Source organism: Sorex araneus, chromosome 5 (genome assembly GCF_027595985.1).
Source record: "Sorex araneus isolate mSorAra2 chromosome 5, mSorAra2.pri, whole genome shotgun sequence".
In the NCBI taxonomy this organism is placed as follows: Eukaryota; Metazoa; Chordata; class Mammalia; order Eulipotyphla; family Soricidae; genus Sorex; species Sorex araneus.
This window is the reverse complement of record NC_073306.1, coordinates 22,548,939-22,573,551: the sequence shown is the minus strand read 5'-3', so window position 1 is coordinate 22,573,551 and position 24,613 is coordinate 22,548,939. Positions and strand designations below refer to the sequence as shown.

General features: G+C 48.0%; 1 protein-coding gene across 2 annotated transcripts; it reads left to right on the top strand.

The window, feature by feature from the left end:
• The first annotated feature begins 5,013 nt into the window (after window positions 1-5,013).
• On the top strand, window positions 5,014-24,441 carry CPT2 (carnitine palmitoyltransferase 2). Of its 2 annotated transcripts, XM_004607119.2 has the most exons (5): window positions 5,014-5,327; window positions 14,754-14,834; window positions 16,688-16,794; window positions 20,853-22,157; window positions 23,840-24,441. In XM_004607119.2, exons 1-5 carry the CDS (start codon window positions 5,182-5,184, stop codon window positions 24,169-24,171), a joined length of 1,971 nt encoding a protein of 656 aa, XP_004607176.2. In that variant the 5' UTR covers window positions 5,014-5,181; the 3' UTR covers window positions 24,172-24,441. The 2 variants fall into 2 exon arrangements, with proteins under 2 accessions (XP_004607176.2, XP_054995227.1); XM_055139252.1 differs by lacking the exon at window positions 16,688-16,794 and having other exon boundaries at window positions 5,189-5,327.
• Window positions 24,442-24,613: the final 172 nt, after the last annotated feature.

Sequence of the window (24,613 nt, the reverse complement as noted above, 5' to 3'; positions counted from 1 at the left end):
AATGAACAACAGGATGATAGTGATACAGTGATTAAGGTAATGAAGGTCAGGAGATCAAAGGTGAAGGGTCACACCCTAAGGATGGCTGCAATCTGATCTCTCATTATTCCAACTGTGCAGCACAGCAGGTAGGGTGTTTCCCTTGCATGTGGCCAACCTGGGTTCAATTCCTCCGTCCCTCTCAGAGAGCCCAGCAAGCTACTGAGAGTATCCCGCCCACATGGCAGAGCCTGGCAAGCTCCCCGGGGCATACTGTATATGCCAAAAACAGTAACAACAAGTCTCACAATGGAGATGTTACTGGTGCCCGCTCAAGCAAATCGTTGAACAATGGGACAATAGTGCTACAGTGCCTTTCTTTGGGTAAACTTGAGCATTTTGGCAGACATTCAAGCAACTTTTTTGGTAAAAAGATTTTTACATGACTACTAGTGCTATTCCCATGGTCACCTTCTATAGATGGCACAATGTTGAGAACACAGTAGGTGCTAGTTCCACAGAATATACTTTAAGAAATGCTCTTCTGAAGTGCAAAAAAGCAGAGTTGAGATGACATCTGCACCTGTATGTTCATTGAAGCACTGTTCACAATAGCCAGAATCTGGAAACAACCTGAGTGCACAAGAACAGACGACTGGTTAAAGAAACTTTGATACTTCTACACAATGGAATACTATTGTTGTAAGGAAAGATAAAGTCATGAAGTTTGCTTTATAAGTGGATAATCATGGAGAATATCAGGCTAAGTGAAATGAGTCAGAAAGAGAGGGACATACATAGAATGACTGCACTCATTTGTGGAATATAAAATAACATAATATGAGACTGACACCCAAGGACAGTAGAGACAAGGGCCAGAAATATTGCTCCATAGTTGGAAGCCTGCCTCATGAGCTGGGGGAGAAGGCAGCTGGAATAGAGAAGGGATCACTAAGTCAATGATGGTTGGAAAAATCGTTTGGGATGGGAGATATGTGCTGAAAGTAGATATAGGATCAAACGTGACAGCCTCTCAGTATCTATATTGCAAACCATAATGCCCAAAAGTAGAGAGAGAATATGGGGGAAATTGTCTGCTATAGAGGTAGGGGGAGGGTTGGGATGGGGAGGGGATACTGGGGACATTGGTGGTGGAAAATGTGCACTGGTGGAGAGATGGGTGTTCAATCATTGTATGACTGAAACTGAAAAATGAAGGCATTGTAAGTGTATCTCACGGTGATTCAAGAAAGAAAGAAAGAAAGAAAGAAAGAAAGAAAGAAAGAAAGAAAGAAAGAAAGAAAGAAAGAAAGAAAGAAAGGAAGGAAGGAAGGAAGGAAGGAAGGAAGGAAGGAAGGAAGGAAGAAAGAAAGAAAGAAAGAAAGAAAGAAAGAAAGAAAGAAAGAAAGAAAGAAAGAAAGAAAGAAAAAAGAAAGAAAGGAGAGAGAAAGAAAGGAGAGAGAAAGAAGGAAAGAAAGGACAGGAAAGAAATAAAGAAGGAATGAAAGAAAGAAAGAAAGAGAAAGAAAGAAAGAAAGAAAGAAAGAAAGAAAGAAAGAAAGAAAGAAAGAAAGAAAGAAAGAAAGAAAGAAAGAAAGAAAGAAAGAAAGAAAGAAAGAAAGAAAGAAAGAAAGAAAGAAAGAAAGAAAAATGCTCTTCTGGCTTGTTTTCTGCATTTGCAGCCATTTACCCTCAGGTGCCACCTCCTCCTTCCTCTCTTCCTCCGCTACCTCCTTCTCTTCCTCCACCTCCTTCTTCACTTTCTCCTCCTCCTCCTCTTCCTCCTCCTCCCTCTCCCTCCTCCTTGAAGCCTGGACCCAAGCATGAGTCTCTTACCACCCCCGCCCTCTGCTGTCCTTTTAATGTTGATAGACTGGAGCGATAGCACAGTGGACAGGACACTTGCCATGCATGCTGTTGACCCAGGGTCAGTGCCCAGCACCACATATTATTCCCTGAACCCAGGAGATCCCTTAGTGCAGAGCCAGGAATAAGTCCTGAGCACCACCAGGTGTGGCTCTAAGCCTCCTCAAAAATAGTAATAACGCTGCTCAATTTTTGTTTTTTTTTTTTTTTTTTTTTGCTTTTTGGGTCACACCTGGCGAAACACAGGGGTTACTCCTGGCTCTGCACTCAGGAATTACTCCTGGCAGTGCTCAGGGGACGATATGGGATGCTGGGAATTGAACCCGGGTCAGCCACGTGCAAAGCAAACACCCTACTTGCTGCGCTATTGCTCCAGCCCCAATGCTGATCAGTTTTAAGAACTTAATTTCTGGCCTAAAGACTTTGACTCCAAAGATGTAACACATTCGGGCATCCAGCGCGGCACCCGAGAGCGATGCACTGGGACACCAAACTGGGCTACAACTCGGTGCTGCTGGGGGTGGATTTTTTTTTCCTCCCCACCCTGTCTTCCTGCATGGAAAGCGGCGGGCTGGCGGCACCATGTGGCAGGCGCCATCTTCTGATTCCAGACCCACAGGTATTCGGATTTGACTTTGGGGGCTCCCAGGAACTCATGGGAAGGGGGCGTAACCGGCACGCCCTTGGCCCAGATAAACCCGGAGCTGCTGAGCGCGAATCGGACCCTCTGCGCCTAAAGACTTTGAACTCAGAGACTTCTTACAGCAATGCACTGGGACTGTGAGCTGGGCTATGTAATTTCTGGCAGAATTTTCCCTGGACTTTGTGCGGAAATCCAAAACCGCGCGGACGCAGAAGCGTCCGCGCGACTTAACATTTATAATTGTCAGCAATGTGAAAGGGTTCCATTTGAACAGGTCTGACTTGGGGGGGAAACTCCAAATAATAACAGTAAGTTTTTGTTGAAAATATTGAAGGTTTTTAATGTAGCAGCCACTTCTGGACTGTGAACTAAGCAAAAGCCCCACGCTGGCCGACGTGGCGTGGCGTACACCATACTATGAGGCGCAGGCAGGGGGATGAGGGGGAAAAAGAAAAATAAAAAAAAAAGGAAAAAGAGAAAAAAAAAAAGAGAGAGAGAGTTATGTCAACTATAGTGAGTTTTGTGTTGAATTATGGAATGTAATCAGGGTAAAGAGAAAATGAAGTGAAATTCATTAGTTATACAGTAGGGGGTAGGGGGTGGGGGCGGGGGGTATACTGGGGTTTCTGGTGGTGGAATATGGGCACTGGTGAAGGGATGGGTGTTTGAATATTGTATTACTGACATATAAACCTGAGAACTTTGTAACTTTCCACATGGTGATTTAATAAAAATTTAAAAAAAATAAATAAATAAATAAATTATTTACTTTAAAAAAAAAAAAAAAAAAGAACTTAATTTCTGAGTAAATATATTACTTTCACCTAGTCACTATGTTCTGCTTTTGTAGAGTTTGAAGCAGAAGGCTGGGAGTACTTCAATATGAACCCGATTTATTCTTTGGGTATGGTATTTATGGTCTTCCAGCTCATAGTTACTATAATTTTGATTTTGTATGGATGTAGCCACACCCAGAGGTACACAGAGGTTGCCCCCAGCATGGTGCTTGGGCGATGGGGGCGGCTCTCAGAGGTGCTCCAGGATCATGCGGTATAGGGGCTGAAGCCGGGTTTCCTGCATGAGTGCCTGTGCTCAGCGCATTGAGAGATCCCCCTAGCCCCCTCCTGAGTCTTCTTTATTGGGAGTATCCCAAGCAGTGCTCGGGAGGCCCAGAACCCTCCTGGTGATTCTTAGCCAAGCGGGCTGGCAGTTCAATGTGAAGTCAGAAGTTGCAGTGCTACTCGTCTCTGCAGGGCCAGGGGCGACCTGGGCCATCCTGGTCATGCTCAAGGACCTCCAGAGACACAGCTGCTGATGCTTGGGGCCAGGGGGAATTTGGTGCCAGGGAGTGAACAGAGTGAGCTCTCATGACTATTCTTTTGTTTGGGGCTACATCCAGCAGTGCTCAGGGCTTACTCCTGGCTCTGTGTTCTAGGATCGCTCCTGGCGGGCTTGGGAGACCACATGGGGTGCTGGAAATAGAACCTGGGTCAGGCATGTGCAAGGCAAATGACCTAACCACTGTGCTATTGCTTCAGTCCTGGAATCCTGCTTTGGATCTCAGGCTGGAGAGCATAACTGACTGTTTTCTGATGCCCCCTTTCTTCATCTGTAAAGTGGGAGCTAATTCAGCCCTTCAGCTGTACCTGGCCTGGGGAGCAGACAGCAAGATTGCTTTGTGAGGGTTGGGGCCCTGCTTAAGCATGGAATCTCAGAGTCAGGCCTGGAAGGAAGCATGGAGAGGATCTGACAGGCATCTTCATGTGGTCCGGCGAGCATGAGACTTGCTAGAGAGAGGAGACAAGGGTTTTCCTTTTGGCAGAGGTTCCTGTATTTAAAAATGTTCCAGTAGGAAAGCATGTTCAACCAGACCGGGCTTTCTGCAAAAAGAGGCCGGATGTGAGACTCGGTTGCTGGCTCTGTCCTGGAGCTCTCAGAGAGGCTGTGAGGCGTGACTCAGTACATCACAGATCACAAACATCACTAGTGTCTCTTGCAACATCCCCCCCACCGTTTACCACTAACCAGGCACCGGCCACCCGGTTTATCTCATTTCTTATCTAGACTCTGGGCGAGATCATGAAAAATCTGTGTCTCAAGTGAGGAAACAGACACATTTGCCCACATTCTCCCAAGTACATATGTAGTCTGGATTAAATTTAGGCTTATCAGATTTCAAACGCCTGTCTCAGTTTTCATTTCTCTTCAGCTCCAGTTTGTCTTGCCCCCAAAATAGAACAATGTGGCACCGAAATTCCACTTTCTGTTGCCTTGACTGTAGAAAGAGCAACTGGGTGTGAGTGGAGAGCTTAGGTCTTTGGAACCTGGGGTGAACCTCTCCACGGGCCTCATGTGGGCGGGGCCCTAGGTGGGCGGGGCTTGGTGGGCGGGGAGTCTTCCATGGGCGGGGCCTTCTGTGGGGACGGGGCTTTTCGTGGGCGGGGCCTTCTGTTGGGACGGGGCCTTCCGTGGGCGGGGCCTTCTGTTGGGGCCTTCCGTGGGCGGGGCCTTCCGTGGGCGGGGCCTGTCGCGAGCGAGTGGCACAGACCGGAAGTAGCCTCGCGGGCGCTCAAGAAGTGCCTGAGAAGTTGGCGGCGTCGGCGTCGGGGGAGTCTGAGGGAGGCTGCAGCGTGTCTCTACGCCCGAGTACCCCCCTAGACGCCGCGTTCTCGCCGCCGTAGCCTCCCGGGACGATGGTGATCCGCCTGCTGCTGCGCGCCGGGCTCCGGGGCCCTGCTGTGGGCGCCCCGTGTCGACCCCTCAGCGGCGGCGCCGGACCGGGCCAGTACCTGCAGCGCAGCATCGTGCCCACCATGCACTACCAAGACAGCCTGCCCAGGTGAGCCGGGCCCCGGCCCCCCGCTCGCCACGGGCCGCTCACTCGCGACTCTCCTGCTGACCCCGCTTCTGCAGACCCTCGGGGGTCCCGGGGCGGGGGACCGCGGGGAGATCTTCCATCTCCCACCTTGCAGTCCTGCTACTCAGGCGTCTCCTGGCGAGGGGAGCTCGAACGCTCAGATTCGCAGACTCTCCACCTTCGACCTTGCCCGGCCCCCCTCCCCAGCACCTGTTGGAATCCCGAACAGACCCCCGTATTTCTCACCAGAAAATGTGCGCGGCGCGCCCGTGCCCCGCAGCCCCGCTGCCACGGGCCCCGAGCCTTTCCCGACTGGCCCTGCGTCCTGCCACAGAGTCGCCCGCCACCCTCCGGAGCACTCCCCCTTTCCTATTACCCTCTGCCCCAGTGCACCCCCGGACCGCCGCACCCTGTCCTGCCAGTCCTCAGCGCCCTCCCCTCCCCCACTCTTCACAGCAGTACTCCAAGGCTCCCGCCCCGCCCCCCTCCAGATCCTCCTGCACCCACATTACCTCCAGGGACTGAATTCTGGCACAACTCTGTCGTGCACCCCGCAAAGCACCTATGCAAGCTTGGAGACACAGGCCACCCTTCTTTTCCTTCTCACCAAAGGGCCCCGTGCCCTGTAAAACGCTTCGCAGAACCTACTGTCAAACATCCCAGTAATTCCTCCTCACCCCTTTTCTCACCCGAATCTTAAGTCTGGCTTCCAGCTTTCCCAGCATCATCAGAGAGTCCTGGTGCCAAGTTAAAAGTTTGCCTCAAAGATCCCTCTCACTCGTCTCACCTGTCCGCGGCGTCTCTTTCCTAGGGAGGCAGCCAGGGCTCCTCACCCCAGAAGAACAAACAGGGGATCACAAGCTTTGCTCCCAGCTACTAACCTGCCGTTTTTCTTCACAACCAGGAACCATTTAGCTCACCCTCAGCACTGCCCACCCTCAGCCCCTCAGGAAGATCATCCCAGGTGAAATCCCAACGTGCAAACCTTGAAAACTAACTGAGATTCTCTAGCTTCAAACACACTGTCCAAATTTGGCAGGAAGAGAGCGAGTGAGTGGGAGAGTCTTGTGTCTGTGGGACAAGCCGGGGACACGGAGGCTCTGTCCTTTCCAGCCGTTGTGAGCTGAGCCAGTATGTAGGGCAAAGGTGAGGACTGACACAACCTGTTTCCGATTGCCAAGTCCAGCAGCTGAGGCCTTTGACTTTCATGCAGGCAGGGCCCCACCTGGGTTAAAATCAGGAGTTTCTCCAGTTTCTAACCGGATCACCGCAAAGAATGTGGGAGATCATCTACTTTGGGCCTACCCGCAGCACAGAAACCTTGGAGTATCTGGAGCTGCAAATGCACATGCTCCTTAAAACCTGACTGCCCCCTTTACTACTTCTGCAGTGAACTGGGAGTTAGAGGAGTTTCCTTTTATCTCTGAGATCTCGCCGTGACATGTCTTCATGTCCTCATGAAATGACACTTATTTTGCTGTAACACTTGGGTGAAAAGCCCTGGTGGAACTTGATTTCAGATTCTGGATCTGTAACTTCAGGCAACCATACTTCTTATCTGTAAAGTAGGGATGCTAACTTAGAAATGATTGCACCGTAATATAATAAAAGAGCCTTTATTTGACAATAGGGACTTTGTTCTGGGTTCATTCTCTAAGATGTGTTCTGTTAGAGGTTGGGCCTAGAGGAGTTTGAAAGAGGTAAGCAGGGAGTACCCCCCTTCCCCCAATGAATTGGTTAAGGGGAATCTTCAGACACTATTACAATGTTTTTATAATCATCAGGAGAGACGGCTTTCCTCTGTTTTCCATTATCATCAGAGACCCCAGTGGTGTTCTCTTGCAGTCTTTGATAAGGAGAAATCAGTGAGGCATGTTTTTTCCTAGTTCCCTGTAGGGAGTTGGGTCAGTTTATTTATTTGGGGGGACAGGGGGTGAAGTAAGATAGCTTTTATTGGAACTTAGAAAGATGTCAGAGAAAGAAGTATATGTTTGTGAGAGAACATAGGCTTCTCTGGAGTGGAAAAGCAAGCGCAATACATCTTCAAGCATGAACATGGGCTTGAAGAACAAGCCCCCAGGAAGTATACTTTCTACTTTTTATTGTTTGGTGAAACAAGAAAGTTATTTAGAAATATGTGAGGGGAGATAAAGGGAGAAGTACATGTTTGAGAGAGAACACAGGCTTCTCTAGAGTGGAAATAGGCAAGCAAAGAAGCACAGAGACAAGTAATGAAATAGGGGTTCAAGGAAAAGCACAGACTTGAAGAGTGAACCCCAGACTGTTTACTTTTTATCAGGAAATTTTCATCTTGGTGGCGACGACATAGAGTCTGTGTGACTCAAAATTGGCCCCATAAATGGAACATACAGTTCATCGGACCATGGTGAGACTAGGTAGAAATACCATACCACAGTTCAGGAACTATCCTAAATAGTTGGCCTTGGCCTTAGGTAATCCAATTACCTTCCTTTCCTGTTCCTATTTTTATTACTGCTATCTTTCAACCAAGACCTTGGACTTACTTTACTCCAGAAACCTTGCCTCTTTTTATTATTTTTTTCTTTGTTTAAATTTTGGGCCACACCAAGTGATACTTGGTGCTTACTCCTAACTCTGTGCTCAGGGGCCTCAGAGGACCATATGTGGTGCCACAGATCAAACCCAACCTCCTGCGTGCAACCCACTGGGTTACCTCTTTGACCTATAGATGTTATTTTTAAGGTTATATTTATATACACTGACTAATTAAACAAGACCTAAGGAAACAAGGTGTAGGTCAGCTGGATACTTTTGTTTACCTGAATCTCATAGACTCCGCACCAGGCTGTTTTCATTCGGGCGCCCCAGAGGGGGGCAGGTGAGAACCCATCTGCCCCGAAGGACCCAGTCCCGGCAGCCAACCTCCACTACCCAACTGCCGCCATGCTCCAGGCTGCTTTCCAGACCTTCGCAGCTGCTTGATACATTATAAGACACTTCCTATCCATTTTCCATAATTGCCACACCATATTTGATGGAGTTCAGACAGTAGGCAACAAATCATAGAGTAATATATATGTACATATATGTATATATGTGTGTGTGTATATATACATATATACATATATATATATATATATATATATATATATATATATATATATATATCGGAGAGCCCAGGAAGCTACCAAGAATATCCTACCCGCCTGGACAGAGCCTGGCAAGCTACCCATGGCTTGTTCGATACACCAAAAACAGTAACAATAGGTCTCATTCCCCTTTCCCCTGACCCTGAAAGAGCCTCTAGTCGTTGGGAAAGACGAGTAAGGAGAGGTGGCTAAAATCTCAGGGTTAGGATGAATGGAGATGTTACTGGGCCCACTTGAACAAATCGTTGATCAGTGGGATGTCAGTATATACATACCTCTCTGAGAGCCTGGCAAGCTACTGAGAGTATCCGGCCCGCACGGGCAGAGTCTGGCAAGCTATCCGTGGTGTATTCGATATGCCAAAGACAGTAACGATATGTCTCATTCCCCTGACCCTGAAAGAGCCTCCAGTTGTTGGGAAAGACGAGTAAGGAGAGGCTGCTAAAATCTCAGGGCTGTGAGGAAAAGAGACGTTACTGGTGTCCGCTTGAGTAAATCGACAAACAATGGGATGACAGTGATGACTGTGACAGTGAATCTCATAGACATTGATATGGATTTAGAAACCTATCAGTGAGGTGGAGAGAGAATACAGCAGGTAGGGCATTTGCCTTGCAGTGGCTGACCTGGGTTTGATCCTAGCAATCCCATATATTTCCCCAGGAGTAATTCCTCTGTAATGAGCATCACTGAGTATGGTCCCCATGCCCCCAAGGAAAGAAACCCATCAGTCTATGAGGTTGTTGTAGTGGGGCCATATGGCAGAAAAGCAGTAATATAACACAAGGCAAGCAGTATCTCATGGTGGCTATAATCGTGAGATAGGAATCAGGCCTCACATTTTTTTAAAAAAAATTTTATTAGTGAATCCCCCGTGAGGTACAGTTACAGACTTACAAACTTTCGTGCTTGTGTTTCAGTCATACAGTGATCGAGTATCCATCCCTCCACCAGTGCACATTTCCCACCACCAATGGTCCCAGCATCCCTCCCACCACCCCCACCCCATCTCCCACCCCACCCCGCCTCTGTGGCAGGGCTTTCCCTTTTGCTCTCTCCTTTTGGCAGGCCTTACTTTCAATCCAGCACCAATTTACTAGCTGAATGAGTTAGAGCCCGTCTAAAAATGAGGGTAATAAAGTTCATTTCAGTATTGTTGGAATGAAATAACCTGACCTATAGCATAATGATACTGAGTAAATACTTAGTACTTAGACAAACAGTGTTGGGAGGGAAGCTTCATAGAGGAGTGACTTTGGAATTGAAAGTTGGGGATCATTAAGGGCTGTGTGAAGGCTAGAATAGCTTATTCTCAGAGCAGAAACCTGCAAAGGAAGGGAGGGAGAGAGGGTGGGTGGGTTGGGTGGAGGAGATAGAGAGAAAGAGAAAGAGAGAGAGAGAGAGAGAGAGAGAGAGAGAGAGAGAGAGAGAGAGAGAGAGAGAGAGAGAGAGAGAGAGTGTGTGTTCGTGTGTGTGTTCGTGTGTTAGAGTGCACCCAGTTGGGTTACACCTGGTGGTAATCAGGAACTGGTCCTGGCTCTGTGCAGGGGCCATGCCGTGTGGTGCATGGGCACTGTGTTTGGAGCTGGTGTCTGAGCCCCGGTTGCAGCTGCATGACGGGGAGGTGCTTTAGCCTCAGTACCGTCTCTCTGACCCATCCACTGTGCTTAAAAAAATATGATCAGGTCTATAGTTGATCCACAATAAATATCAATTATCTGTTGTTTGGTCTTTTATTATTATTATTATTATTTGCTAAATGGCTGACTTGGGAGAAATCCTGCTTGAAAGGAGAGAAGGAAAGGGGAAAGGACAGGAAGGTCCCCTTTTACGGGAGAGGTCTCCTAGGTAGGAATCCCATTGTTTTCCTTTTAATCCTTAATCACTTGAGACCATAACTGGAGCTCATCACAATGGGCAAATTCTCTAGGGTTATGGAGGCGGGTGAGGCCAGTTTTCAGGTGTGGAGGGTGACAGGCGAAACAGTGGTGCTGAAGGCATTGTCCGGATGTCAGGGAGCTGCCGGAGACCTGTGAGCTTGTAGCCCGCTCCACCTGTTCAGTAGGGAACTGTGGAGAATGAGGGTAGAGACTGGACCTGTCCTCACAGTTCTGTTCACTCGTAAAACGTCTTTTGAACACGTCAGCGGAATCCTCCACTGGGCCTTTGTGTTCAGAAGCAAGCTGCAAGAATGACCAACTTAAGCTGAGAGGCATGTCTGAACTCACAGACCTGAGAAATCCAGACTGGAAGAAGGGGGCTCGAGTGATGTCACATGACTGTCTTGCCCCCTACCCAGCTTTTCATGTGTATGACCCCATTCTGCAGGAGGTACACTCCCCAGGGTTTCAGCAGAAGTCCCACCCATACTACAGATGTTCGAGGTTCCTCCTTTCTAACAATTACAATCTGTAAGCCTGACCGGTACTTGTTAGGCATTACTGGGTTTAGCCAGATGTGAGCGTGCCCTGAGACAGGGGTGGACTCATCCGTTGGAACCTAGGTGTATGTGGGGCACTTACTGGAAGAAGAAGATGGATGGGTCAGCAGAACCACAGAAACCGGGAATCTGTGCTTGGACCTGCAGGGCCAGAAGTTTGGTTCATGGGACAACGAACTGTCAGGACCTGTGGGTCTGGAGGACTGAGGAGATGGTAAAACGTCCTGCGTGCCAGACTCAGTGAGGGGCATGCCTTAGGAACCCAGGCCCAGACCCCTGGAAGGTACATCTTCCTATAGCCCCGTTCAAAGAGAAGAATTGGCTACAGCGTGGGCAGCTTACCCAAGTCACATGGCTGAGTGAGAAAGCCAGGGTCAGCTCTCGGCCGTGCTCCTGAGGCTGTCATCAGAACCATCAAGAGGTACAGCGGACGCTGTCTCTCTTTGAGTGACTTCCCCTTACTGAGGAGGGATTCATCACAGGCATACAAAGTGAATTGCTTTTGAAAAATGTAACATCTCTGACAAGATAGGTGTTCATAAGACTCACCCTTAGAGTGTGCAGTTCAATCCTGGAGTATTCGATCACAATTATCTTAATTTATTTTCTCCCCAAGCACCAGTTTTCACCAGCACTCACTCCCCATCCTCCCTCCGACTCCTGGTAACCAGCAGGCTACCTTCTGAAAAATGCCTTGTTTAAAGTGTGATCCTTATAGTAGCACTGTGTTCTAATAGTGAACACATGGAAGAAAGAGGTCAGAGAGAGAAACTGACTCCAACCCAGGTACAGAGGTGGGGGTGGAGCCTGGCAGACTTCAGAGTCCTGTGGGGCCGTGCCCTCCGGCAGAAATGAAGTCTAGAAGACACTAGGGTTCAGGGCACCTGTGACCAGCCAGCTGGAAATTAAGCTTCTGTCTGGTTCTGAGTCTCATCCTCTTCCCATTTTGTTGAGAATTATGTTCTTTAATTTCACAGATCAGTAAGATTAAGGGAGAGTTATGTTCAATGTTCTTTTTTTGCTTTGGGGCCATATATGGCAGTGTTTGGGCATACTACTGACTTTATGCTCAGGGATCACTCCTGGAGGTGCTTGGGGGGGACCATATGGGGTGCCAGGGATCAAACCTGGGTCAGCTGCGTGCAAGGAAAATGCCCTTTCTACTGTACTGTCTCCCCAGCCCCTCAACATTTCTTAAAGACTGTGAAACATTCTCATTTCCCTTTACCCAGTACCCCCGACTCAAAGGATGGAGGCAGTCTCAGAATGAATGGCAAAACTTCCAAGTAAACAAAGTTAGCATCGTGAAAAGCTCACTGTGCTGCTTTTTCTTGTGACTCAGTAACTTTATACCAGTGGCATCACCTGCTGGGTAATTTATCAGCATTGTATTGCCATATGGCATTTTCATTGAAGGCATTTTATAGGAGGCAAAAATATAGATGTAGCAAATTAGTCATATTTATTAATATATATATATATTTTTGTTTGGGCCACACCAGAGGTGCTCAGGGCTTACTCCTGACTCTGCACTCAGGAATCACGCTGGTGGTGCTCAGGGGACTATATGGGATGCTGGGGATTGAATCCAGATCAGCCACATGCAAGGCAAGTGCCCTACCCACTGTACTATTGCTCTGGCCCAATCATTAAATAATATTTAGTATTTTATAGAAAACAGATTGATTATACCCATGATAAAACCATTTTGTATATCATCTATACTACCTTGAGTTCCACTGAGAAAATACCATTTCTTTAGTATTAGTAACTCAAAAACAAATTGTCACTCTTAAAACTGACTTTAACCCCTTAAAATAAGCCTAGGCTAGTACAAATATTTCAGAAGCTTATTAATACCCCCCGCTCCCTCCCCCTTTCCTTCCCTTTGCTGTTGCTAGGGCCAAGAGTCTGTGGATGATTCATGTTCATGATCACAAAAAGCAGTGGCCCGGCCTGCCTTTGGTATGTGGGGGGGGGGGGGTGTGTGTGCTGGGGATCTGCAAGACACATGCTCTACCTCTGAGCCGACCTCAGTCCCCATTACCCCACCCCCACTTTTTTATGTCTAGATGAAACCTGGGTCTTCGCACATGCACAGCATTCTCTCTCTTGGGTTGTATCGCTCACCCTCAAAAGATCTCCCCAAACTGCCATTGCTGCTGACTTAGGATTTTGCATGAAAGAAAGCAAACTTTTATTACTCTCTCTCCTGTGTCCTGAGGAAAGTAATTTGTAATAATTAAGTTAAATTCTGTGATTTTTGTATTATTTATTTTAATTTTTGTTTCAACTTTCATAGTTATATATAATATATATTTTGCTTTTGTGGGGGAGGTCACACTCAGTGATGCTCAGGGGTTCCTCCTGGCTTTGCACTGAAGAGTTACTCCTGCTGTACTCAGGGGATGATATGGGATGCCGGGGTTTGAACCCGGGTTGGCCACATACAAGGCAAACACCTTGCCCGCTGTCCTATCACTCTGGCCCCCATAGATATTCTTTAAAGCAGATCATAATTAACTTCATTTAATGAATTAATATTATAATAATTTTGTAATCATTATAATAGCTGAGGTAGTACTGGAGATTTTTATGAGTGAAAAGGGATTTGCAGTATCAAAGTGCAGTAGTTATTTAGTGCCATCAAAGTCCATAAGGCTGTAAAGAATTATTATGTTTTGTTTTATTTTTTTTGCTTTTTGGGTCACACCCAGCAGTGCACAGGGGTTACTCCTGGCTCTGCACTCAGGAATTACTCCTGGTGGTGCTGGGGGACCATATGGGATGCTGGGAATCGAACATCCCAGCAGGTCGGCCGTGTGCCCTACCCGCTGTGCTATCGCTCCAGCCCTAAAGAATTATTTTTGGTGTCATTTTTTTATATAAACATGCATTGGAAAATGACAGAACAGCCTCTCTTAGGTGGTTTTAAACTATATTTCCCATCTGCCTTTTCAGTTTTCTGGAAGGACTTCTGTATTTTGATGGTTTGCGTGTCTGTTAATTTCGAGCTGCTGGGTGGCTTGACAAGCTGTGATTAGTCTTGGCATGTGCTGGAGCTTTCTGTGTAGCTCATGGTACTGTATCATGGCACTGTGCCCCGGCAGCATTGGGGGGCTCCTGGTAAGGCAGCGTTGCCCAAAGGAGCCATCCCCCTGCCAGGGGGCACTGGGCCATCCAGGAGGCAGTAATGGCCCCAGGCACCATTGTGGGGGCCTGATCTGTTCAATGTACTGATCTGGGAAGTTTAATTTTTGTGGGGTGGGATGGGAGAGAGGGGCTAGGGGAACCACATCTGGCAGCACTCAGAGTCTTGGGGGTTACTGCTTCTGGGGATCCAGTTGGGGTCTGCTTCATGTGAGGCATGCACACCTTGGCCCATGAACCTCTTTCTAACCTCAGGCCTGTTTCATTTTGGGATGGTTTTCTGTTGTAAAATGAACCAAAATATTTCTTAAAAATTAGGATTCAAAAATACTGGAGAGAGGAGCACAGCTCTAAGTAAGGGTGAAATGAGAATCGTGTCAAATGCAGGGCTAGCGCAGACAGTGTGGTCACTGGGAGGAGGAGACAGAATGGCCGGGAGTGTCCACTTCCTGTTTTGAATCGGTCATTGTATTTTCTGGTTTAAGAAAATAATCGCTGATACATTACAACTGTTCTTCTGCTTGAAAACAATTACCATTGGTATTTGCATGCATCAACCCACCAACACCAACCTCTCCGTGATTTCCTGTTGTTTCCAGGAGTGAATGATCCAGTCATCAGTTTGGGCTGTGAAGTTCCTGACGCCCTTCTGTGTACTGGCCCCTTACGCATATGCTTTCTTCCCAGGTTGCCTATCCCCAAGCTTGAAGATACCATGAGAAGATACCTCAGTGCACAGAAGCCACTCTTGGATGATAGTCAATTCAGGTACATGCGGAGAACCCCGAGCCACCAGCGCAGGGGGTTCTAGATAGGCTGGCCAGTAGGTGGACCAAGCCTCAGTGAGATTCTGATCTGGGTGGGTCTCCAGGAACTTGGGGACTAGAATCTAAATGGGCAAAGTCAGGAGCTAGATTTTCATTCGTGAAGAGCTGACTCATCCCTGAGGTGAGAGTCTACCAAACTGGACAGATTTGTAAGCCCCAACCTGACGTGCATCTGGATAAGTTATTCCATCCTTCTAAGGGTCAGATGAATATGCCACTTTATAAGATTGAAAAAATATTCAGAAAGCTAAGGATCAGGGCTGGAGTGATGATAGAGTAGTAAGTAGGGCATTTGCCTTGCATGTGGTTGACCTGGGTTCAATTCCTGCCATCCCATATGGTCCCTCCAAGCATCACAAGATGTAATACCTGAGTTCAGAGCCAGGAATAACCTCTCCTGAGCATTGCTGGGTGTGGCCCCAAAACAAACAAAAAAGCTAAGGATCAGAACACCTTGAAACATAACACTTCATAACTGGTAGTGACAAATATTTAAAGGTAAAGGACTGAATTCTGAGTACTTTGTCTTTTCATTACCATCTAGTGAAGGACTGTGATTCGAATGACGAAGCAGACAACTATAAGCACAAAAAAGCTCCATTACAGAAAAAGTACTATTCTAGGTTCAATCCTACTCAGGAATTAAGTACTGCCTGAGGATTCAAAATACTGATCCAGTACTTTGATATTTTGATAACATCCAAAATCATTTTTCAAATTCCATGCTGTATTCCATTTTAAGTACTGCCATAACAAGATACCACAAAGTGGATAGATTAAAACAATAAAAACCGGGGAGTAAAAGGAGTGAACTTAGTGGCTAAAAGCACCTGTGTTATACGCATGAGGCCGTGAGTTTGATCCCGGAGCCTCCTACACCTGAAAGCTCTGTTATTTGGATCCCACAGCACCACAGCCAAGATGTGGTCTCTGGCCCCAGCCGGGGGTGTGCAAGCACCACAGTCAGGAGTGTGATCTCTGGTGTGTAAGCACGGGTGTGAGCAATGGGTCAATCCCTGGTGAGCACCATGACTTAATAACTAATCGCAGCAAGAACATGTGCAAGCTACAAAAGTAAACCCTCACAAGCACTACTGACAAGTCTGAAAGTTACATCTGGATTTCAAACTTGGTTGTTTTTGACTGAAAGCACATGTCCTTTTCTCTATATCTAATTTGATTTTGGAAATAGTTGATGTTCCTAATTCATCATTTTATTTATTTATTTTTATCTATTTTCATTTTGGGTCACACCCAGTGATGCTCAGGGGTAACTCCTGGCTCTGCACTCAGGAATTACTCCTGGCAGTGCTTGGGGGACCATATGGGAAGCTGGGGATTGAACTTGGATTGGCTCCTTGCAAGGCAAATGCCCTACCCACTGTACTATTGCTCTGGCCCCCCATTCAATCATTTTAAGCAAGTTATCCTGGGTTTATCCATTGTTCGTTTCTTCTTATTCTTTTTTTAAAGTTTTTTTGCTTTTTGGGGGGTCACACCTGGTGATACACAGGGATTATTCCTGGCTCATGCACTCAGGAATTACTCCCAGCAGTGCTCGGGGGGCCACATGGGATGCTGGGAATCAAACCCAGGTCGGCTGCATGCAAGGCAAATGCCCTACCTGCTGTGCTATCACTTCAGCCCCATTTCTTCTTATTTTTTATCTCAGTCTCTGGGTTCTAGGGATGTGCTATTGGGACTCAAATCTCACTCCATGCATTCTTGGCCATCAATCCAAAAGATCATATATTCCCTGCTACAGCCTGATCCCATTTTTCTTGAACATTTCAGGAAAACAGAACAATTTTGCAAGAGTTTTGAAAGTGGGATTGGAAAAGAACTGCATGAGCAGCTGGTAGCCCAGGACAAGCAGAATAAACATACCAGCTACATTTCAGGTGGGTAGGCTGAGCTGTGGCTCTGCTTTTCACCATGGAAAGTAAGGCATGTTCTCTTCTCCCTCTGATCAAAGATACTGTTCAGTGAGGTCAGCACTGCGGTGATGGCTCACCCTCTCTTCCCGAGGGGGATTGAGGTTGAGTTGCTTCTCCACACAGGCGCTGCCTGAATCTGTGATCCAGAGCGCTGGTTTGCTGCTCTCTGAGTCCAGGCCAGGCAGAAGGTTCTTGGTGCTTCTGTCTGAAAAGGATCAGGACAGAGTCTGGTTTCCAGGTCCTCTCTCTGGCCTCTCTCATCACTCCTCGACATGCCCTGATTACAAAACTGAGCCATTCTTGTTCCTCAGCCTGGATCTTTCATTCTCTCTGCCTCTGTCCACATGACTTCCGCTACCATTTTGTTATCTGACAAATTCTTCCTTAATTTTTATTTATTTATTTATTTATTTTGCTTTTTTGGGGTCACACCCAGTGGTGCTCAGGATTTACACCTGGTTCTGCACTCGGGAATTACTCCTGGCGGTGCTTGGGGGACCGGATGGGATGCCGGGGATCGAACCCCGGTCGGCCATGTGCAAAGCAATTGCCCTATCTGCTACACAATCTCTCCAGCCCCCAAATTCTTCCTTTAGGAGCCAGGCAGAATGGGTTTTCTCCGAAGACTTTCAGCTCTTCTTCACCCAGCATTATTTGCTTCCACTCTGGTCCCCTCTGCTTCTTTTCACTTAGTGTTCATATGTACTAAGGTTCAACAGGCACTGCATGTAGTTTGAAGAATCAGAGCTTTCCAAAAGGCCTGTTAGGGCAGAAAGGAATGTGCCACCCTCCCCTCCTTTCTCACTTTCAGCTGCAACCCGAAATCTCTGATAACTAGCCCGTTCTCAAAGCTATCTACTTAGATGGCTGCATAGTTTTAGATGTGTGTATGTCCACTTATATATGTAGTAGGGATGTGGGTGCCAACATCTAGCCTGGAATCACACGCATGACTATGCATGCACACTTCCTCTCCCACCTCCATGGGATGGTGATTGTGATTTGCTTAGCTCAGGGGTTGTATTTCCACAGTTAGGCTCATGCAGGTCCTATTGTCACCTTAGTTGTGTAGCACACGGGGATTGCGTTTCCTTTCCAATACACTTTTGTTTGCTCTGCATTCAGTACTAGACTTTGTTTTGTTTTCTGTGCGTTTAATCATTTATCTGGGAATTAAAAAAAAATTCTTAGCTCTCCTCATTGTCTGTCTCCAGGTTTCATTTTTTGTTTTGACCCCCATATTTGGGGCTCCCCAAAGTGCTCAGGAGCCCTGCAGCCACTCTCCATGATCTGGCTGTGCACGCATGACAGTTTGGTGCTCACTGCTCATCTCTGAGGTGCTGGTGGCCACCAGGGCCACACAGAGTGATGGCTCAGGTACCCCCATGACTACCCCTGAAGTGCTGGGGGTTCCAGGACTAAACTCATGGCCCTGAGTACCAGCAGACCCCCAGCTGTTCACTGTCTTCTCAGCCCCGTCTATTCCCTTTCCTTCCTCGGATGCTTCTAATCCTCCTCTGTTATCCTGGTTCTAAGTGAGGCAGTAAAAGCTCCAGAAGGGCTGGAGCACATGCTTGTCATGCAGGAGGCCCAGATCTGAATCCTGGCACTGCATGGTCCCCAGAGCACAGCCAGCAGTTTCCTGAACACTGAGCCAGGAGTAGCCCCTGAGCACCACAGAGTGTGGCCCTAAATTCTATAAACAAACAAAAACCAAAACCTCCTCAGAGTTCCTGAAGTTCTGCATGAGGGTAGGACTTGTCACTCACATGCTCATTGTAATGCAATCACATGCTCTGGCTAAACAACTAATGTCTGTGTCATGGGGTTCAGAATCCAGGGGAGGGTTGTCTATTTAAGCAACAAAAGGATCGTCCCAGTTGCTGGGGTTGTAGGAGTAGGGGAAGGGAAGAAGGCTTGAAAGCTCAGCTGAGACTTATGTCCCAGTTTCACTTTCTACAGATGACAATTTAAATCTTCTACAATAGTGGGGAGAGACTCTGGAGAACAAGACGTCTAATTCAGCAGTTTCCAGCTAGATATATCAGAGCTGCCAACTACTCAGCCCTCTGAGGGTCCTACTGTACCGGCTGTATTATTTCTAGCGTTTCTTTGCTGCCCACGGGGGTTGGCTTTCTTGAGTGGGCTTTAGTCACTACAGTGCCAGATTGCTTTCCAACTTGCAATATTTGCTCTTTTCTCCTCTCTTGTTCCCTTTGCCAGATTGATTTATGGCTCACTAAAGGTTATTTACTGAAATTATCCAATGTCTAAATTCATACCTTCTTTCATCAAATGTATCTTCCATGCTCTGTGCTTCTTATTTTAGTGCATTGAAGTATCTCATTCTGTCTCCTAGTGCAGTGTTTGCCTCCTTCACCAGAGTGCGTCAGAATGAAAGTCGATGCCATCTTCCTGTCTATATTCTATATCTTCTATATCATATATCTTCTATATCATATATGTCCTATCCTATATTCCAATATCCAGGACACTGACTCAACGAATGAAATGGAGGGAATGGGCCAAAAAATGAACAGTTGTTAAGTTTACGTTTATTAATCTTTCCGCAGTGTTTTACTTATGAAAAGTAATTCCCTCAGTGGAAGATGGTCCCAACTGGAGTTTACCATGCCTGCCTGTTCCGGCAGGAGCATCCCTGGAAAACACATTTTTAGATAAAAGATTGCTTCTGACAGTTTTGGTTGTGTATTGTTTTGGTTTGGGGCTACACTCAAGAGAGCTCAGGACTTATTCCTGGCTCAGTGCTCAGGAGTCATGCCTGGTGGTACTCAGGGGACCATATGCCTTGACAGGGATCAATTCCGGGCCAGCTGCGAGACCTTGACAGCTCTGGCCCTGCCAAAACATCTACTGAGAAGGCAGCGGGCTTGAGTGATCCACGTGTCTGGATAATCACTTCTAGTGTCTTTTGAGCATTTCCTAAGAGATGTTGGATGTTCAAAGTGCATGCAATGAGGGTGAAGATCCTTTTCCCCTCAACACCCCCCCTCCCATAAGTACACACCAAGTGTGAATGTTGTTTTTGAAAGGAAATAAAGCAAGAGAAACCCTAAGGAGACAGGGTAGGAATTGTTCTATTTCAGCATGAATGCGAGTGTGGCGTTACTGTATTTCCTTTTTGCTTTTTGTTTTTGGGCCACACATGGCAGTGTTCAGGGCTTACTCCTGGCTCTGAGCTCAGGGATCACGATTCCTGACAGACTGAGGGGGGGACCATATGGGGGTGCTAGGGACAACCCAGGTCGGCCACATGCAAGGCAAGTGCTCTACCCTGGACTATCTCTCTAGCTCCTGTATTTATTCTTTTAAGAACTAATAAAGTAAACAAATGAGGAAATGTGGTTATTAAACTTTAGGGATATGAAAGCAAAACTAATGATACACCCACCAGAATGACTCCAATTAAAAAGACAGACATGAACTGTCACTGATGATGCTGAGGATGCGGGGAACTTGGAATCCTTGCTCATGGCTGACGGTGGTGGTGCAGCCACTTTGGAAGACACCCTGCAGTTCCTCAAAATATCACACAGACTTGCCGCATGGCAGTTCCACTCCTAGTGGGATTCCCAGGAGAGCTGCAGGCATATATGCACACAATGACATATCAGCACTATCCACCACAACCAAAACACGGAAGTAAGCCACATAGCCATCGGCTGATGAACAGAAAAACAGAATGTGACACAAGCCAGCCACATAATGGACTTAGTAATCAAAAGAAAGGAAGTATTTGATATGTGTCCCAAAAATGGTGTTATAAAGATATTGTTCAGTGAAAGAAACCAGATGTTTGCATCAGATTTATGTTTGCATCAAGCCAGTAAGCTGTCATGAATTATTGCAGAGTAAAAAAAATTGGAAAATTCCACCCGATTTTGGAGATTGATGCCATTTTTTTTCTGTTTATGCCTAATTTTTCCTTTCTGAAATTTTATTTTTAGGGCTTGCATTAACTTGTTGTGGTCCTTTCTCCTCTCCCCCCCTTTTTATTTTAGGCCCTTGGTTTGATATGTACCTAACTGCCCGAGACTCTATTGTCCTGAACTTTAATCCATTTATGGCGTTCAACAATGACCCAAAGTCTGAGTACAATGACCAGCTTATCCGGGCAACCAACATGACGGTCTCTGCCCTCCGGTTTCTGAAGACACTCCGGGCTGACCTTCTGGAGCCAGAAGTGTTCCACCTGAACCCGGCCAAGAGCGACACCGACACCTTCAAGAAACTCATCCGCTACGTGCCGTCCTCGCTGTCCTGGTATGGTGCCTACATGGTCAATGCTTACCCCCTGGACATGTCTCAGTATTTCCGCCTTTTCAACTCAACCCGTGTGCCCAAGCCCAGTCGGGATGAACTTGTCACGGACGACAAGGCCCGGCACCTCCTGGTCCTCCGCAAAGGACATTTCTACGTCTTTGATGTCCTGGATCAAGAAGGCAATATTCTGAGCGCCCCGGAGATTCAGGCTCACCTGAAGTTCATTCTCTCCGACAACAGCCCTGCCCCCGAGTTCCCGCTGTCCTACCTGACCAGTGAGAACCGGGACGTGTGGGCAGAGCTCAGGCAGAAGCTGCTGAGTGCTGGCAACGACGCGGCGCTGCGCAAGGTGGACTCGGCCGTGTTCTGCCTCTGCCTGGATGATGCACGCATGACGGACCTGGTGCACCTATCCCACAACATGTTGCACGGGGACGGCACCAACCGCTGGTTCGACAAGTCCTTCAACCTCATCCTGGCGGCGGACGGCACCGCTGCGGTCAACTTCGAGCATGCCTGGGGCGATGGGGTGGCAGTGCTCCGTTTTTTTAATGAGGTGTTTAAAGACAGCACTCAGAAGCCAGCCATCACGCCGCAGAGCCAGCCGGCCCGCACTGACTCCGCCTCCGCCGTGCAGAAACTCAACTTCCAGCTGAACGACACCTTAAAAACGGGGATCAGCTCCGCAAAGAAAAAGTTTGAGGCCACCATGAAGACCCTCACCATTGACTGCATCCAGTTCCAGAGAGGAGGCAAGGAGTTCCTGAAGCAGCAGAAGCTGAGCCCTGACTCGGTGGCCCAGCTGGCCTTCCAGATGGCCTTCCTGCGCCAGTACGGGCAGACGGTGGCCACCTACGAGTCCTGCAGCACCGCGGCGTTCAAGCACGGCCGCACAGAGACCATCCGCCCCGCCTCCATCTTCACCAAGCGCTGCGCCGAGGCCTTTGTCAAGGCCCCCGCCAAGCACAGCACTGCGGAGCTGCAGCAGATGTTGGCCGAGTGCTCCAAGTACCACAACCAGCTGACCAAGGAGGCGGCAATGGGTGAGCCGGGGCGGGGAGCAGGCCCCTGGGGCTCAGCCCAGCAGTCTCCAGGCTCACATCAGGTGTCCACTCCTCAATAGGCTTAATCCACCTGCCAGCTCCAGAGAGATGATCTTTCTGCTGCGGCGGTGTGGTTGGGTGGGACCACTCCTAGGCAGCTGGGTGCTGGGTTCACAGAGCCTGGGTGGGACGATGCGTCCCCATCACCCCGCTCAGGTCACTGTGATACCTGCTCCCTGTATTTTTTCTGTCGTCCCTCTCTTTCCACTTCAGTTGTAGACTGTTGGTTGGTTTTCTGGCAATAAGCCATCTTAGAAGCGCTTCTCCATCTGAAAGTGTTCCTTTTCTGCCTCTTTTGCATGAAACTCGAGATCTGAGGGGGCTGGAGGCTCATGTAGGCTAACACTTTCTTGTAAGCACAGTTCCAGCAACTGGCAGGAATCTCCAAGGTCTTCCGGTCTTGAATTATAGGTATAAAACTGGTACCCCAGGGGCCAGAGACATAGTACAGTGGGTAGGGCACTTTGCATGTGGCTGACCAGAATTTGATCTCAGGCACCCCATATGATCCCCTAAGCCCCTCCAGGAATGATCCCTAAGCAGAGCGAGGAGTAAGCCTTGAGCATCACCAAGTGTGGCCCCAAAATTAGAAACAAAACTGGTGTCCTGGATTATACAGGTCAGTAGTGAGGCTGAGGTTAGAATGCTATTCAAGTATCCTCTTCATTTTGTTCTGCTGGGGCCAGAGTGATAGTACAGTGAGTAGGGTGCTTACCTTGCATGTGGCCAACCCAGATTCAATCCCTGACATCCCACATGGCCTTCCAGGCACTGCCAGGAGTGATTCTGGAGTACAGAGCCAGTGGTAAGCCCTGAGCATTGCCAGGCGTGGCCCCCAACCTACTCCCTCACCCCAAAGTTCCACTTTATCCTGCTGACTTAGCTTTTCTGCTTGTTTTTTACATCTCCACCTTCGTTTTTTTGTGGGGGAAGGGGGTGGTGGTGGCGGGGAACAAACGATTTATGCTCCTGAACCATCTTCTGGGTCCCCAATTTCAGATTTTTTATAAAGTATGCTTTCATTGTAGGCTCATTTTCAGTTCAGCAGTTGATAGCTCTTTTATTTGTTTTGCGGTGCTCCAGACTTAGTCCTGGAATCACATTCAGGGTCACTCTGGTAGGGCTCTCGAGGTATGTAGTACCAGGGGTCGAAGCAGGGTCAGCTGTGTGCAAGGCAGGTCCAGGTCCTTGGCAGCTCTTTATTTTTATTTATTTATTTTGCAATGCTTGGGAGTTACTTCTGGCTCTGCACTCAGGAATTATTCCTGGTGGTGCTCGGGGGACCATATGGGATGCTGGGAATCGAACCTGGGTCGGGCGCTTGCAAGGCAAATGCCCTACCCACCGTACTATCGCTCCAGCCCCTTTGGCAGCTCTTTCTAAAGAAAATGTTCTAAGAATAGTGATTTTCAGCTGCCAACCCAGGGACAGTGTGCAGGTGTAAAAAGGTTGAAAACAGCTATTGTAGAAAGACATCAAGACATCACAGAGGTTAGTGAGAGGAGGTGTGGACAGGCCCCCCTGGCCCTCTCCAGGGGCTGAGAGGGGTTCCCATCACGGGCACAGGTCTTGCCAAGGCCCCTTCAGACCTGAGACTGAGACTTTTCGCTTTTGTCCCACAGGCCAGGGCTTTGACCGACACCTGTTTGCTCTTCGGTGCCTGGCGGCAGCCAGAGATACCAGCCTGCCCGAACTATACCAGGACCCTGCGTATAAGCAGATAAACCACAACATCCTGTCCACAAGCACGCTGGCCAGTCCTGCAGTGAACCTTGGCGGCTTCGCTCCTGTTGTCCCTGATGGCTTCGGCGTTGGCTATGCTGTTCACGACAACTGGATAGGTTGCAACGTTTCCTCCTACCCCAGCCGCAATGCACGGGAGTTTCTCCACTGTGTGCAGAAGGCTTTGGAAGACATTTTTGATGCCTTAGAAGGCAAAGCCATCAAAACGTAACTTCCGGGCAGGCAAGTTCCCCATCGCTTCATCGGCATGAGTGGGACCCACCGAGCCAGTAAGTGCTGTTCTGTGACTAATGGCTCATCACGCAGTGCCAGAGCAGCTCACCGCTCCAGGGCTGCAGGCCCCCTCCAGCCGGGACTAGATCACTACTAAGATATTGGGAGGCCCCACTTGTAAGCACATTTGATGAGGAGTAGGATTTGGAAAACTAACTCAGGTTTATTTATTGATGAAACATCAATAAAATTTCATTGTTGCTTGGGACAGTTTTGTCTAACCACCACTTTCCTGATCCCCAAAAAGCACTTCCCAACAGAAACTTAATGACGTTTCCATTGGCTCCTGGCTCATTGGGATGGTGGGCAAGTTTCCTCTTCCCTGTAAACATCTCCTAGTCTCCTGGAACATCCTCTTATTTTGAAGTGGTGGGGGTTGG

What these genes read in the sequence shown, in the direction of transcription:
- CPT2 (XM_004607119.2), top strand. Translation starts at nt 5,182, where the DNA reads ATGGTGATCCGCCTGCTGCTGCGCGCCGGGCTCCGGGGCCCTGCTGTG. An exon ending in TTGGATGATAGTCAATTCAG is followed by an intron (nt 14,835 to 16,687) that starts GTACATGCGGAG and finishes TGAACATTTCAG; the next exon opens with GAAAACAGAACAATTTTGCA. An exon ending in ACATACCAGCTACATTTCAG is followed by an intron (nt 16,795 to 20,852) that starts GTGGGTAGGCTG and finishes TTTTTATTTTAG; the next exon opens with GCCCTTGGTTTGATATGTAC.